Source organism: Halichoeres trimaculatus, unplaced genomic scaffold (genome assembly GCF_033239565.1).
Source record: "Halichoeres trimaculatus isolate MK-OKI-2021-1 unplaced genomic scaffold, fHalTri1.1 fHalTri1_scaffold_20, whole genome shotgun sequence".
NCBI lineage: Eukaryota > Metazoa > Chordata > Actinopteri > Labriformes > Labridae > Halichoeres > Halichoeres trimaculatus.
Window position 1 is genome coordinate 26,812,880 of NW_027437198.1, and position 13,410 is coordinate 26,826,289.

At 38.9% G+C, this 13,410-nt stretch overlaps 2 protein-coding genes and 3 non-coding genes across 5 annotated transcripts; 4 read left to right on the forward strand and 1 right to left on the reverse strand.

The window, feature by feature from the left end:
- Positions 1 to 967: 967 nt before the first annotated feature.
- LOC141810231 (apoptosis regulator BAX-like) lies at positions 968 to 3,914 on the reverse strand. Its single transcript, XM_074697643.1, has 6 exons — positions 3,718 to 3,914; positions 3,015 to 3,063; positions 2,762 to 2,914; positions 2,548 to 2,683; positions 2,354 to 2,458; positions 968 to 2,270 (listed from the first exon to the last, which is right to left on the reverse strand). The coding sequence occupies exons 1-6, from the start codon at positions 3,746 to 3,748 to the stop codon at positions 2,172 to 2,174; spliced, it is 573 nt and encodes a 190-aa protein (XP_074553744.1). The 5' UTR covers positions 3,749 to 3,914; the 3' UTR covers positions 968 to 2,171.
- Positions 3,915 to 4,139: 225 nt separating this feature from the next.
- On the forward strand, positions 4,140 to 6,247 carry rps11 (ribosomal protein S11). Its single transcript, XM_074696636.1, has 5 exons — positions 4,140 to 4,238; positions 4,708 to 4,848; positions 5,072 to 5,147; positions 5,584 to 5,713; positions 6,056 to 6,247. Exons 1-5 carry the CDS (start codon positions 4,224 to 4,226, stop codon positions 6,177 to 6,179), a joined length of 486 nt encoding a protein of 161 aa, XP_074552737.1. The 5' UTR covers positions 4,140 to 4,223; the 3' UTR covers positions 6,180 to 6,247.
- On the forward strand, positions 4,904 to 4,987 carry LOC141810256 (small nucleolar RNA SNORD35). Its single transcript, XR_012600072.1, has one exon. It is a non-coding gene; the product is annotated as a small nucleolar RNA SNORD35 (small nucleolar RNA).
- Positions 5,401 to 5,484, forward strand: LOC141810255 (small nucleolar RNA SNORD35). Its single transcript, XR_012600071.1, has one exon. It is a non-coding gene; the product is annotated as a small nucleolar RNA SNORD35 (small nucleolar RNA).
- LOC141810257 (small nucleolar RNA SNORD35) lies at positions 5,865 to 5,947 on the forward strand. Its single transcript, XR_012600073.1, has one exon. It is a non-coding gene; the product is annotated as a small nucleolar RNA SNORD35 (small nucleolar RNA).
- Positions 6,248 to 13,410: the final 7,163 nt, after the last annotated feature.

The following is a 13,410-nucleotide window of genomic DNA, read 5'->3' on the forward strand; positions in this document are numbered from 1 at the left end:
AAAAAATTTGCAAAAATACTAAAAAAAGAATTTAAAAATTTTGCTAAAATTTCAAACAATTTTAAAACTCAAAGAATTTGCCAAAATTAAAAAAAAGAAAAAACTATCTTTTTTAAAATTTTACTTGAATTTTTTTAAATGACTGGTAAAGGTCAAACATTTTCCAAATTTCTAAAAATAATAATAATAATAAAATAAACAGAAATAAAAATTGAAACAAACAACTGTCGAAATTCCCAAATTTATTGAAAAAAAAATCCAAAATTGTTATAATTTCAAAAGTTTGCAAAAAATGTTAGATTGGCAAAAATCTTTAAAAAAAAAAAAACATTTTAAATGTGCAAAAATATTAAAGAGTTTAGAAACTTTTTTTAAGTCACAAAAATAAAAATATATTTACATTTTAAAAAAATTCAAAACTTTTGAAATAATACTTGAAGTTGTCAACATATATTAATGATACTGCACGACTCGAAATTTTTTGTTGTTTGCTAATATCTTGCCACATATCCAGCACTTATATTAAGCAAGTTGTCAGTTAACTGAACCCATCCACACAGAATTAAAATCTGTATTTTCTTCCAGATTAGTCTTTTTGTAGATGTAGTTATCTTCCCAGGGCTGTAAAACTTGAGGTTAGCCACAGGTGCATGGAAAGTTGGTGGGCTGTTGATGTTGGAGGTGAAGTAGAGCGGTGGCAGGCTTTACTGACAGATGGGATGAAGATTTAGTTCAACTAAATGTTAAAGCAGGATTTTATTTAGTGTCAGTGTCTTTAATCATCAACACCCTCTGTGTTTTTAAAGCTACAAGGAGCCACTGCAAAGGAGTCACAGGTTGAAGACCCTTGGATTGGATTTACAACATGACAAACATGTTGTAAATGAGTCCAGTTTGTGGAATAAATCCACATTTATAGCAAACAGAAGTTTTCTCAGCCACAGTGTTTACAGAGTTAGAAATTTATTTCCATATTACAACATACAGGGTCACTGCAAAAGATCTCCAGCTTTACAAATGTGATAGAAAAAGGGAAGAATATCAAAGTGATTCTACTGTAAAAAAAAAAAAAAACAATAACCAAAAAACCCCACCAAGGCACTGACAAACAAAGAGCGTGTATAAAAAGCGTCTCCTGTGTGGATTCGACTGCAGGTTGAATTACTCACGTTTTAAAATACAGTACTCTGAAAACGTATGAAGTGAGGTAAGCATCTCAGAGCAATCCAGTGCCGTGTGTCGGCAGAGCTACTTCTTCCACAGACCACAGGAAATGTCTGTTCATGACATGAGGCTGAACAGAAAAATGATGTCAGGACATTTTGTAAGTCAAAGCCACAGTCCGGTCACACTGATAGTCAGATGCCCAAAGGCGGCGTATGATTAAACGTTACATAAGACACATATCTTTTTCACTTCATGTGACATTTTTAACATGTGATTTTTGCTGAATGTAAACTGAACTTTGTATTCAAATCCCTGCAGTGGCACTTAAAACTGTCCACGGAAATAAGGTTGACCTCTGCGATGAAGGAGGGATATCGATCTCTTCATCAACAGCGTCTTTTTCATATATTGAACTGTTTGCAAAAATGTCTCATTGTAACTTGATGAGAAGTGACCCATTCCATTCACGTTTCATTGCCAATCATCATTGATCATTACAGATTGATTTCTTTTACCATTGAACACTTATATAAATACATCTGAAGATAGCAGACACCATAGTGAGATGTGTGGAGAGAGGAACAGTCGGAAAAGCAAACTCTGAAATTAATGCTGAGAGAAACTAACTGAATGAAACTTGTTTGACCCTTGGATTGTTTAGGTCAGAAAACACAAAGCAGTGACATTCTTAAATCTGTACCCAGTAAAAAATAAATTACTTAAAATGCTTTCCTTTTTCAAGTCTGACCAACTCTCCATCCCTTCTGCTTTGTGCATGTCGTCATGCCCCACTCACTCCCTCTGTGGCACAGGGATCACGGGTACGACCGTGCGTTCAGTCTCTTTCTACAGTCTTGGAGACGTTGTGCCCAAATACAGATTCACCTCGCTGCAGTCATTCCTTCTTCCATCCTTTCCTTCGGTTTTCTTTGAGATGTTCTGTCATTCCTCTGTTGCCTTCAGTCGTTCTTTCTTCGTCCCCGTGTCTGCTCTCCTCTGACTCCTCACATCTTGCGAACGACTATAATAGTGGTGAGAACGCCAGCCAAGAACACCGCTACCATCTGCCATGTGGGAGTGCCAAAGTGGGAGCGAATACCCTCCTAAAAGAAGCAGACACAGATAAAAATACGCATCATGAAGGCAATCAGTTAATAAATAAAGACCTTATCAATGAACTCCTTACCCAGCCACCCTGTTCCCTGATCCAGCTGATCACATTTTCGCGGAGGTACTCCAGGACCCAACTGATGATTGTTCTGATAATATCAGGAACTTGGGTGACGAGAGCCTGTTGAAGTGTACACAAGAGGTGCTTCAGTAATCTCGTCCATTTTTTCTACACTTGGAGTAAAGATCAAACAGAGCTGCTTATCTTACTTTGATGACGAGTTTACAGGCAAAGTAAAAAAGGGCAACCACTCGACCCCAGTTGAACTTCCCATCTGAAAAAATCTCTATGGCCACTTTCACAAACATGTCTTTTGATGGACTGAGTGCCGGGCTGTTAATCATCCTGGGGGAGAAAAAAATCACAGTAAACAATGAGAGGAAAGGTCAAGAATTTTGTGGATCAGAAACATAGGTAACTCACCTTTGAAGCTCTACGTTATTATCCAGCTCATCCCCGATCTGCTGCAGGCACCTGGCCAGCTCCTTCTGGTGTGGGTCACACAGCTCTCCTCCACCCAGCTGTGCCCTGGTCACAGTTATACCTCCTTCCCGCTGAGCTCGCTCATAGATAAAACTGCACAAAGGGACAAAGTTAATTGGTAAAAAAAAATATGATGTGAATATATCATAAATATGATGATTAATTTATGAGTTGAAGTGAAAGGGACACTCACTTTTTTAATAAGCCGGCTCCAACTTCTAGTATCTGATCTGTAGTACTCCCTGAAGGATACAGATAAGTGTTATATCAATTAAACAGTTATATTTACCGATTTAAAACATCTTCTTTCAAATAACAAATAGTTATACATGATTAAAATGTGTGAACATGTTTGCTTACTGTAACCTGAAAGTGAAACACTGCGTTGACGTCATTTACCAAATTATTTTAGAGTTTTTTTTTCTATAGATCTTTAATTAAGTTTAACTTAGCATCTGTACATAATAAAATATTTCGAGACACTCAGATTATAAAAGAGTCAGTTTTATTAGTTGCTGCTAACTTTATTAGCCGGATATTCTCACCGTGGTTACATAAACAGAAGTTTCTCTCTTTTTTGGGCATTTTTAGAGTGAAAATATTAATCCAGCGTGTTTAATTTCTGTGTTTTTGTTTTGTTCATAAGACATTTTTAACTCTTTGGTTAAACAGTCATACAGACAGCCAATTAAACTACCATTAAGGGCACCGGGTGTATGCTAACATTTAGGCTAGCTATTTCGCTAACGTCAGGTCAGCTAATGTCCCTCTCAGCAGGTAAACAACACAAGAACACAAACAGAAGCTAGTTTTCATGTTTAAGCTAATCTTTCCCGCCCTTGCTATTACTACTAGAGCTTTTTTATTATTTTTATATTCTTGATGTAAAGTGTTACCTTGATCGCCGCCTTTCGGGTCTGATGCCATCTTGTTGTGTGTTTGGAGCAGTCTGAGGAGCAGTGTGTTTGTGACTGTAGCGCTAACGCTTCCGCACAGTCATGTGACTCCGTTTTATTTGTTTATAGCCAGCTGTGACCGAGCAGAGGAGGGCGGTTTAATCGCTAATCTGAATAATGTGTTATGGGACTACCCTGAGCACCTTCGTCTGGTATCATGCTATACAGATCTGCTAAGCGCAGCACGGTACTTGGTTCGCAGCCTGTAAACGCTGCTGTTGTGGTTTAGAGTACAAAATGAACAATTCACAGTTTCAACGTTTTTTTTTACACCAAATACACCAAACTTAAAAAAGAAGAAAGAATTATCGAATTAAAATATTTTAAAAACATTTGGTTTTATTTATTTTCTAGCCTCTCCTCTCCGCACACGTCATTTCCCGGGCTTCTGCTACTTCCGTTCGTCGCGCGCATACTCAGGCCTCTTTACGACTCGGCTGGCAAAGATGGCGGATGCACAAGTATGTTCATGAACACGGCGTGGTGACTGTAAAACGATATTTATTCATTTTTAAGGCCATACGAAAACATTTTTTTAATATATCAGTCTTTAAACTCTCATTATATTCGACACTGGGCCATTTCTGACCACATTTAGCCTTTTGTAACCGGTATTTGTTGTGGCCGTCGTCCCTTCCTCGTGTAGCGTTCATCTCACCGGAATGCTAATTCAGGGTTAGCCTAACCTGCTAACACGTTTACCCCTTTATTTTCTTAGTGAATTGAAATTAACTATTTATGCCACTGAAACTGTAACACGCTGCACCTAAAAATATTTCTGAGCATTTATTACTGTAACCACTGACTGTAATGATGTAATTTGAATAGAGGAAGTTAACGTAAAGTAGAGCGTGAGGCCGCACCGACTTCTTTTTTCTCTTGTACAGTGAAAAGAGTTTCTTTATAACTGCCCATTTCCTTCTTCCACAGACCGAGCGGGCTTATCAGAAACAGCCCACCATCTTCCAGAACAAGAAGCGTGTTCTGGTCGCAGATGGTGGCAAGGAGGTCAAGGAGAAGCTCCCCCGCTACCACAAGAGTGTCGGGCTTGGCTTCAAAACCCCAAGAGAGGTAAGTGGACTCGCCTGGATGTAGTAAAACACTCGAGTTAACTGTTAAATCTTCCTGCAAATGATGTTTTTCTCACGATGGTCTTCCAAACCTCAGCGGTTTTGACGAAAGTGCCTAATGGCATTGCTGATGCAGTTTAAAGTTATAACTGTATGCTTAGTGAATCAGTCATCCCATACTGATGGAAGGTGATTTCAATAACATGCTCTCATTTCTCTTACAGGCTATCGATGGCACTTACATTGACAAGAAATGCCCATTCACCGGAAACGTCTCCATCCGTGGCCGTATCCTCTCTGGTGAGTTCATATGTGCAACCAAAACATAAATCTGCAGACACTTGTGTGGAAATCTCAAACTGCCTGTGCCCAATAGAAATGCTGCCATCTCAGCAGCTGTAACCTGTCCAGATAATCATCATTCTGGGCTTGGCTGAGGAATGATATGAGGAAACAGGTGTTTTAAATCAACTCATCCTCAATCAAATGCAAATTAGCTAAGATAGGACATGTGTAACAGGCTGTATGGTCTTAGTCTTTCTTGTCACTTTCTTACAAATGATGTCTTTCTCACGATGGTCTTCCAAACCCTTTGGGTCCTGACGACACTGCCTAAAGGCAACGCTGATGTATAAAAGTGGCAGTCTTAAAGACAATTGCAATCTACAGAAGTTGATATTCTTTTGGTTTTTGAAGGAATGGCAGAAATACTCAGATTTTGTGTTTGCGCCTACAGGTGTGGTGACCAAAATGAAGATGCAGAGAACCATCGTTATCAGACGTGATTACCTGCATTACATCCGCAAGTACAACCGCTTTGAGAAGAGGCATAAGAACATGTCTGTCCATCTGTCACCTTGCTTCAGGTAAGGCTCTTCTGAAAGGCTTCTACAGCCATAGCAAACATGGCAGTTAAAAGTTGTTGAATATTAAATATTTGTCCTCAACCAAATGTGATGAGTTGCTGTATCACGGTCAGTTTGATACATTTAGATCAACAGATTGACAGATTTTTGCTGCAAATGATGTTTTCTCACGATGGTCTTCCAAGCTGAGCAAGCTTTGACGACACTGCCTTTGGCATACACTGATGCAGCTTCAGATAAAAGCTGATGACCAAATTTACTAGATAACAATCAGTGCTGAATCAGATATTTGAAGCAGTTAGTCACCAAACCCTTTCTTAATTGTGCTTCTTGTGTCTGCAGGGACGTCACGGTTGGAGACATTGTGACCGTCGGAGAATGCCGACCACTCAGTAAGACCGTGAGGTTCAACGTCCTCAAAGTGACAAAGGCTGCTGGAGCCAAGAAGCAGTTCCAGAAATTTTAGGTGTGATAGAAAGGCTGTTGTTGGCTGATTTGTCTCACTGTCAAAATAAAGAAAACCCTTGTTTAAATTCCCTTTGTACAATTGGTCTTTCCTCATTTTTCACAATTTTAGGATTAAATTCATAAACAGTTTACCTGGTTAGCTCAATTTTCTGTTTGGTTTTGTTTTACTTTGTGGGGGTAAAGGTTCACTCATCAATTTGTAAAAATGTGTCACTGAAGGCATCCCCTCTTAAAAGTAAACATTACATTGAAAAGGTGTTTTGATTTGACATGTGGGAAAACCACAGTTGGCAGAATGTCAGATTTGTCAAAGTTATTTTGACCAAGGAAAATAAGGAAATCCTTTGTTAAAAACATCATTAAACATTACATTTAATTAAACATTAAAATCACAACTACAACTCCAGGAAGTCTGATTTCCTGTGAATATTTTGGTATTTCTACCAAAATATTTCACTTCAGGATCTGGTGGTCTGTTATTATAGTTTTAAAGTTTTACACACTAATCCTCTCCAAATGTTCACTAATTTTACACTACTTAACACAGACCTGCAGTGAAATAATCACAATACTTTTCAACACAGTGTAACAGCCAGTAATTCAGTGACCTGTAAAGATGAACAGAAGAAATCCAGTTTTTCCAAATTAAAATCTTTATTTCATTCAAGGATGTTAAAACATTCCCAGGGTGAGATGAATTTAAAGGATCCTAGACCACTTCCTGTGCAGTAACACTTCCTACCAGCAGATGGAGACAGATGACTGCTCAATGTTGACACCTGAAGAGTTCATGCACAGTTATGGAATAATGCAGCTACTGTCATCCTCTCCACTGATTTGTTTAATTTCAGTCAAACAACACTTTGATTGTTTTAAATGTAATTTACACACTGATGATGACAGAATATCCAGTATGTGACTATTTAATAATAATAGTAACTTTATTAGTGCATCACAGAAGTTTACAAAGTGCTTTGACGAACAGTCAGGATATAAAAACAAGGAACAAAAACTTCAGCATGAAGAAAATAAAACAATACAAAAACCATGGGGTATAAAATGAGACCATGAGGAACAAGATAAAGCTAAAAAACATCAATCAGCCAGACAGGAAGTGGCACTTCAAAGTTAAATTGATTAATTATGTATTTATATATATATATATATATATATATATATATATATATATATATATATATATATATATATATATATATATATATATATATATATATATATATAATTTAATTGTATTTATTTATTTTGTCTATTTTATTTCATCTTCTATGTTTATAATGTTTTCCACATAAAAAAAAAATCACAAGTGCATTTGTTACTATTATGCATCTTGAAAGTCTTAATTAAAATAATAAAGAAATAAATAAAAGCAATGATAAAATGATGAGCAACAGAAAAAAAAGCCAGACAGCAAAACCAAAGTGTGATAGAAATAAAAGATAAAAGACAAGATAAAGGACAAAAAGACAGTATCACATAAAAACAAGTGTGTAAAAAAAAGTTCTTTAAAGTGACTTAAATAAGGAGACAAAATTAGAAAATGTTAATGTCTGAGATGATTACAGAGTGTACCTTTAAGACAAATATTAAGTACTTATCTCTGAGAAGAAATGAGCGCTCAGAGATGAAATTCACCTAACTACGCCCTCTACTGGTGAGTTTAGCAGCTTACAACCCAGCTCCTTTTGTCTGAGTCAGAGTGAGGATCATGTAAAGAGATGGAAGAAAGGAGACAGAGAAAGCGCAGCCAGGATTAAATGATGCAGCTCTGAGTTGTTAAAAAAAGCACAGTCAGATTGGCTCAAAGCAGCTCTGAGAGAAATCAAACTGTCTTTGTTATCTGATGTCTTTACCAGAACTCTACAGCCACACTCAGATCTGACCTCTTTCCTTTGTCAGCGTGAGGATGCTAAGCCGCGTTTAAGATCCAAATTCATGCAAATACATTCACGCAACATGTATGTGAACACACTCTTCTCAATCATTTGCATGTGTCCTTGTTTCAGCCTGAGAAGATGACATCGTCTGTGTGTGGGAATCACAGAGACACCCCTTCCTCCTCCTCCTCCTCCGTCTGCTCAGGACCACAGCTCAGGCGTCAGCATTTACATAATGATGCTGTGGATGCTGTCTCCAGTCAGTACGGAGCATATGGAGAAAGTGGCTCATGAATGCTCAGCTGTGTAAGCTGCTCCATCGTTTAATGATCAGCAGAGCGAGCAGACGTCATCTGAGAGCTCCTTTCATAATCACCAGATATTTCCCCTCAATTACAGGTTTTGTTTTCTGTTGTATCAACAAAGATCCCAGCTACAATACTGACCTAAACAGCCTCTCAACCACAAACTGCTCACTCTCCCTTTTTCTCTTGTAATGGGGTTTTCCCAGCTCCTTCTCCAACACTACAGGAGGGTGGGAGGATGCTCTGTGAATAACAGGCCCCTCTCATGAGCAGACACCCCAGGGAGCGAGACAGACCCAGCAGGCCACCCAGCCCCTCAGGAGCTCATACAAGCTCCCACAGAGGGTTGGAGAGCAGAGGGCGAATCGCTCACAAACTCTGAGTTACCACAACAAACCTGCGCTCACAGCTGTGACGGTTAAACGCCAAGAGAGAAGCACCACAGTGTAGACCAAGGGTCCTCAACCTGTGGCTCTTTGACTCCTTTGCAGTGGCTCCTGTAGCTTTAAAAAATATTATTGAAATACGGATAGTTATTTTTCTTACAGAGGGTATTGATAATTAAAGACACTGACACTAAATAAAATCCTGCGTATTTTAACACTTATAATTTAAGAGATTTTTGCTTTTTTTGCACGTCTTTAAATTTTGAATTTGCAAGCTTTGACAAAGAAACACTTCAATTTTTCTTTTATTTCTCCCAGTTTGTCTCAGTTTTTTTATTTTCTTTTAAATAAAAAAAATCTTGAAATTTTCAAAAAAAATTTATTTAGTTTTTTGCAATTAAAAAAAAATATATTTTTTTTTAATTATTTTTGTATTTTTTTAATTGTGAAAAAGAATTAATTGCAACACTTTTGTATTATTGCAGCTTTAAGATATTTTTTGCAAATTTTTGAAATGTTGATTCTGTATTTTGATAAATCATTATGTTTCATTTTTCTTCAATTTTTGCATTTTTTTATTTTAATTTTTTTTAGAATTTTTCAAGTATATTTCTTGCAAATTTTTGACATTTTATTCTTATTTGGACATTTTAGCAAATTTTTAAATGTCTAAAAATTGTGTGAATCAAAATGTTTTGAATTAAAAAATAATAATAATAAAATTTAAAAAATTTTGGCATTTTTTTCAAATTTCATTTGGCAAATTTAAGCACTTTTTGACCTTTACAATTTTTTTTTTTTCGTTTAATTTTTTTTTTTTTTTTTTTTTTTTTTTTTTGATATTTGCAAGTTAACTTAAAATAGAAAAAAAAGACATCACATTTCCGATTTTAAAAATTCAAAAAAGAACGTCATAGACTTTTTTTTCTTTATTGTGGAGATAGGGTAGATTTTGTGGCTCCTGAATGACTTTAATCCAGGTGAGCTGAGGTTAAACATTTTCTATGAAAGGAAAGAATGTAGACCCCTGGTGTAGACAGAAGCTATCAGCTGACCTATGAGTATGTGTTTGTGTGTTTTACTTTCTGCTCATGAAGAAAGTCAGGATGAGGCTGTTTGGTTCAGTCAGGCTGGAGAAACCTCTTTGAGTTGTGGATAAACTTGAACATAAGGACGCGTCTTTCAGCAGAACCCGTCGTCTCATGATGGATGTGTTATTATACATTCAGAAAACAAAGCTTTGTGGAGCAAAGTGAGGTAATAGTTTGATTCTCAGAGTGAATGGAAACGCTGACGTTACCAGGCAGTAAAATAAATGTTTGGCTCTTGGAAAGAATTGTTATACACTAACTGGCTAGCCGCTGGATTTCTTTATATTGTGTGTGAGGCTTTGATTTTCCTCCACAAGAGATAAAAATCAGTGTTTGGAGAGAGCTGTGGTTTAACTGCACAGTTTGATGATTTACACTCTGTGGATTGGTCGTCTGATAGGAAAGATGATGGAGTGTATTTATCCGAGCAGCGAGCCGTGTTGTGTTCCAGGTGGTGTTTCAGTGATGGAGGAGCCAGTCCTCTTTCCATTTGGAGGCACGTCTGAGGGTTGAGGAGGACGGTTGGATTGAGATTTAAGGCTCCATCCGTCACAAGCCGACATGTTGGCGTGGGCAGTGAGGTCAGGGATGGCCTTCTGCGTGGAGGTCTCTGCTAATTCTGACAGCACACACACACACACACACACACACACACACACAGCATTGGCCTTTTGAACCACTTCACTTCACATTCCTGCAGTTTGCCAACATGTTTACCCAGCGTCAGGGAGCACGCCTGCAGTCGTGCTTACTTGTGTGTCTAATGGCGGGGATGTTAGCTCAGAGGGTCAAAGCAATGAGGGGAACGGCTGCTATCACAACACACCCTTCTGGTGTCCCAGCAGGAGGGGAGGGCAGGGGGTGAGGGAGGCGGGGGGTTGCCTGTAGGCCTCCAGCAGCACCCTGGCAGTGTTTATGATGATGGAGCAGATGGAGGCCATGTCAGACAGTGGAGGAGCCTCGCAGAGCAAACCACAAAAAAACTGAAATCTTATCAAGTGTTTTTGTCTTATTTTCAGTAAAAAATGTCTTTTTAGACTTAATATGAGCCAAATTCATCTGACCAGTCCAGAAAAATGTCTTATTTCAAGTCATTCAAAGCTCAAACTGCACCAGTCAAACCAGCAACACTAACGGTAGAGCAGTGGAGGAAAAGAGCTCATGTAGAGAAAAGAAAGTGAAACTCAACTATGATCCCAGAAATACGGAAGAGTATTAGGGCCACCCGTGAGACAAATAAAATTAGAGAGGGCAGAATTTTTTTTTTCATCATGCACTTCGAGAAAAAAGTTGAAATGTTGAGAAAAAAGTCGACATACCAACAATAAAGTCGGAATATAATGGCATATAATGTTACAGCATGCATCTCTGTCATTCTTCTCACTGGATTTATCGAGAACTGGGATGGAACAAAGGAGACATCGACTTTTTTCTAGACATTGTATGTTGATTTTTTTTTCTCGACATTGTATGTAGACTTTATTCTCAACAATATATTCCAACTTTATTCTCGACATTTTGACTTTTTTCTTTATTTTTTCTCACGGGTGGCCCTAATACTCTCCCGTACAGAAATAAGGTGTTGTGGGAACAATATTTAAACCTCCTAATATACAAACACTTACTTATCAAAGTTTTTTTGTAAACAGTTCTCTCTAGAAATACTGCAAAAAAAACCCTCAAATCTTGTCAAGTGTTTTTGTCTTTTTTTCAGTACCTGACCAGTCCAGAAAATGTCTTTTTTCAAATTATTTAAAGACAAAAATGAGGTCCGAATTACTTGTGACAAGTAAAAAAAAAATCTGCCAATGGAACAAGAGAAAAGTTGTGTGTATTAAGACATTATATGCCTGTTACAGCAGCTCTCTCTTCCTTATCTGTTTCTGGTTATTTTTTTTCGTCTCTTTTTTGTAATCTTTGAATTAGGAGTGGATCATTACTTTGTATGGCTCATTTGTTGGTCATGGACACCAAACTGGTTTTGTCTTCAACGATATTTTTACTATTTTTGCTCCTGTGTTTGTCTGGAGATCCTACATGTAACCATGGCTGCATTGTTTACATGTAAAATCAGGTGTTAACAGTCTGTAGAATGTCAATGCTAACTGGTGCTAGGCCAGATGTTTCCCCAGAAGGCGAGGAGAAGGAGGTGAAGACGTCCTGTCCTTCCATCCATCATTATTGGGAACGTAAGATCTATCTCCAATATGACGGACGAGCTAGCCATGCTAACCCAGCAACAGAGGGAATACCAGAAGGCAGAGTAGCATGCTATTCATAGACATGGCTAACAGAGCTAACACCAGACACCAACACCACATTGGAAGAGCTTCACCTGCTGTGAGCAGACAGGATCCAGGAGACAGAGACTGAACAGACTGCTGAAGAAGCTCAGTCCTGGACCCTGTGGAGGTGGAGGCTGGCTGACTGGACAATGATGGACAAGCTGTCAGCATCTATTTTCTTATGGAGCTTTTTGCACTTTCTATAAACTTTCTCACTTTTGTTTTATTTATTGCTGCTGTGACTCCCCGGGGATAAATAAAGTATTTTCTTTTCTATTCTATTCCAAATGAGCCATCTGTAATGTAATACACAACCATGCATACCTAGCATATCAATGCTAGGGCACCCGATTGGCTCCCTTCAGGTCAGTCCGAGGTCACGGTGCACATCTGGACATGCCATCAGCCCCTCAGGTCTGCACAAAGACAGAAAACACCTCAGACCCAAAGACAGCATCTTATTAAAAAGTATCATGAGCCTCAGCCTCAGATCACGGCGGGGTGTGTGACTCACAAACTGTACTTACAGATATTAAATGTGCTTTAACGGGACTTTTTCTGCTGGTTTTTGGTGTCAGGATTCAGAGAAAGTCAGTGAAAGTGGATCTGTTGGATAATGAGCGTGTCAGATCTATGGCTGTCAGGTTAGAGGTTGTGGTCACGGCTGTCGGGGTGTGATTTCGTGGAGCTGCTTAACTGATTCAAAGTGTTTCAGCAGATGTAGATCTCGCTCTTCACCAGCACTCATCTTCAATCCACCACAACATGTTTCTGTGATCGTGTATCTGCTCTCGCTGCATGCCAACAGAGGCGTCTGGTTTTCACTCACATGTGAGGGAAAGCAACGTTTCAACCCTGCTCCTCGATTTCCTGCACAGCTCCACGTCCAGGCGTATCGATTGCAAACGCCGTGATTGATCGCGGCTCACCTGGCCTGTCTGGTAAGCCGAGCGCCCTGCAACACATCCTGGATTTGCACGCCAGCTCCTAATTCAATATTCTCATGTTCGCCCGTGGTCATGCTTCCTGTCAGGCAGACGGGGTGTGTGACATGTGTGAGAGATGTGGGCACCGCAGGTTTTACACCATGTTGTCAGATCAAAGCGAGCGGCTGGCGCTGGCGGGTCACAGGACGGGGCGTTTGCGTGCAGCGGCGTCTGCGGGTCATGTGTGAAGAATCCGGCTCGGCTGTCAGCGGATCATCCCTGGGGTGTGCTCTGGCTGAGTGATGGCCTCGCACTGGAGCCCCGAAACCTACAACACAGAA

Excerpts from the sequence above, each read along its gene's own strand:
- LOC141810231 (XM_074697643.1), bottom strand. The coding sequence starts at position 3,748 with ATGGCATCAGACCCGAAAGGCGGCGATCAAG. Across the intron at positions 3,064-3,717 it reads CCCGAAAGGCGGCGATCAAG|GGAGTACTACAGATCAGATA; the intron begins GTAACACTTTAC and ends TGTATCCTTCAG. Across the intron at positions 2,684-2,761 it reads AATAACGTAGAGCTTCAAAG|GATGATTAACAGCCCGGCAC; the intron begins GTGAGTTACCTA and ends TTTCTCCCCCAG.
- rps11 (XM_074696636.1), top strand. Across the intron at positions 4,849-5,071 it reads GCTTCAAAACCCCAAGAGAG|GCTATCGATGGCACTTACAT; the intron begins GTAAGTGGACTC and ends TTTCTCTTACAG. Across the intron at positions 5,148-5,583 it reads CCGTGGCCGTATCCTCTCTG|GTGTGGTGACCAAAATGAAG; the intron begins GTGAGTTCATAT and ends TTGCGCCTACAG.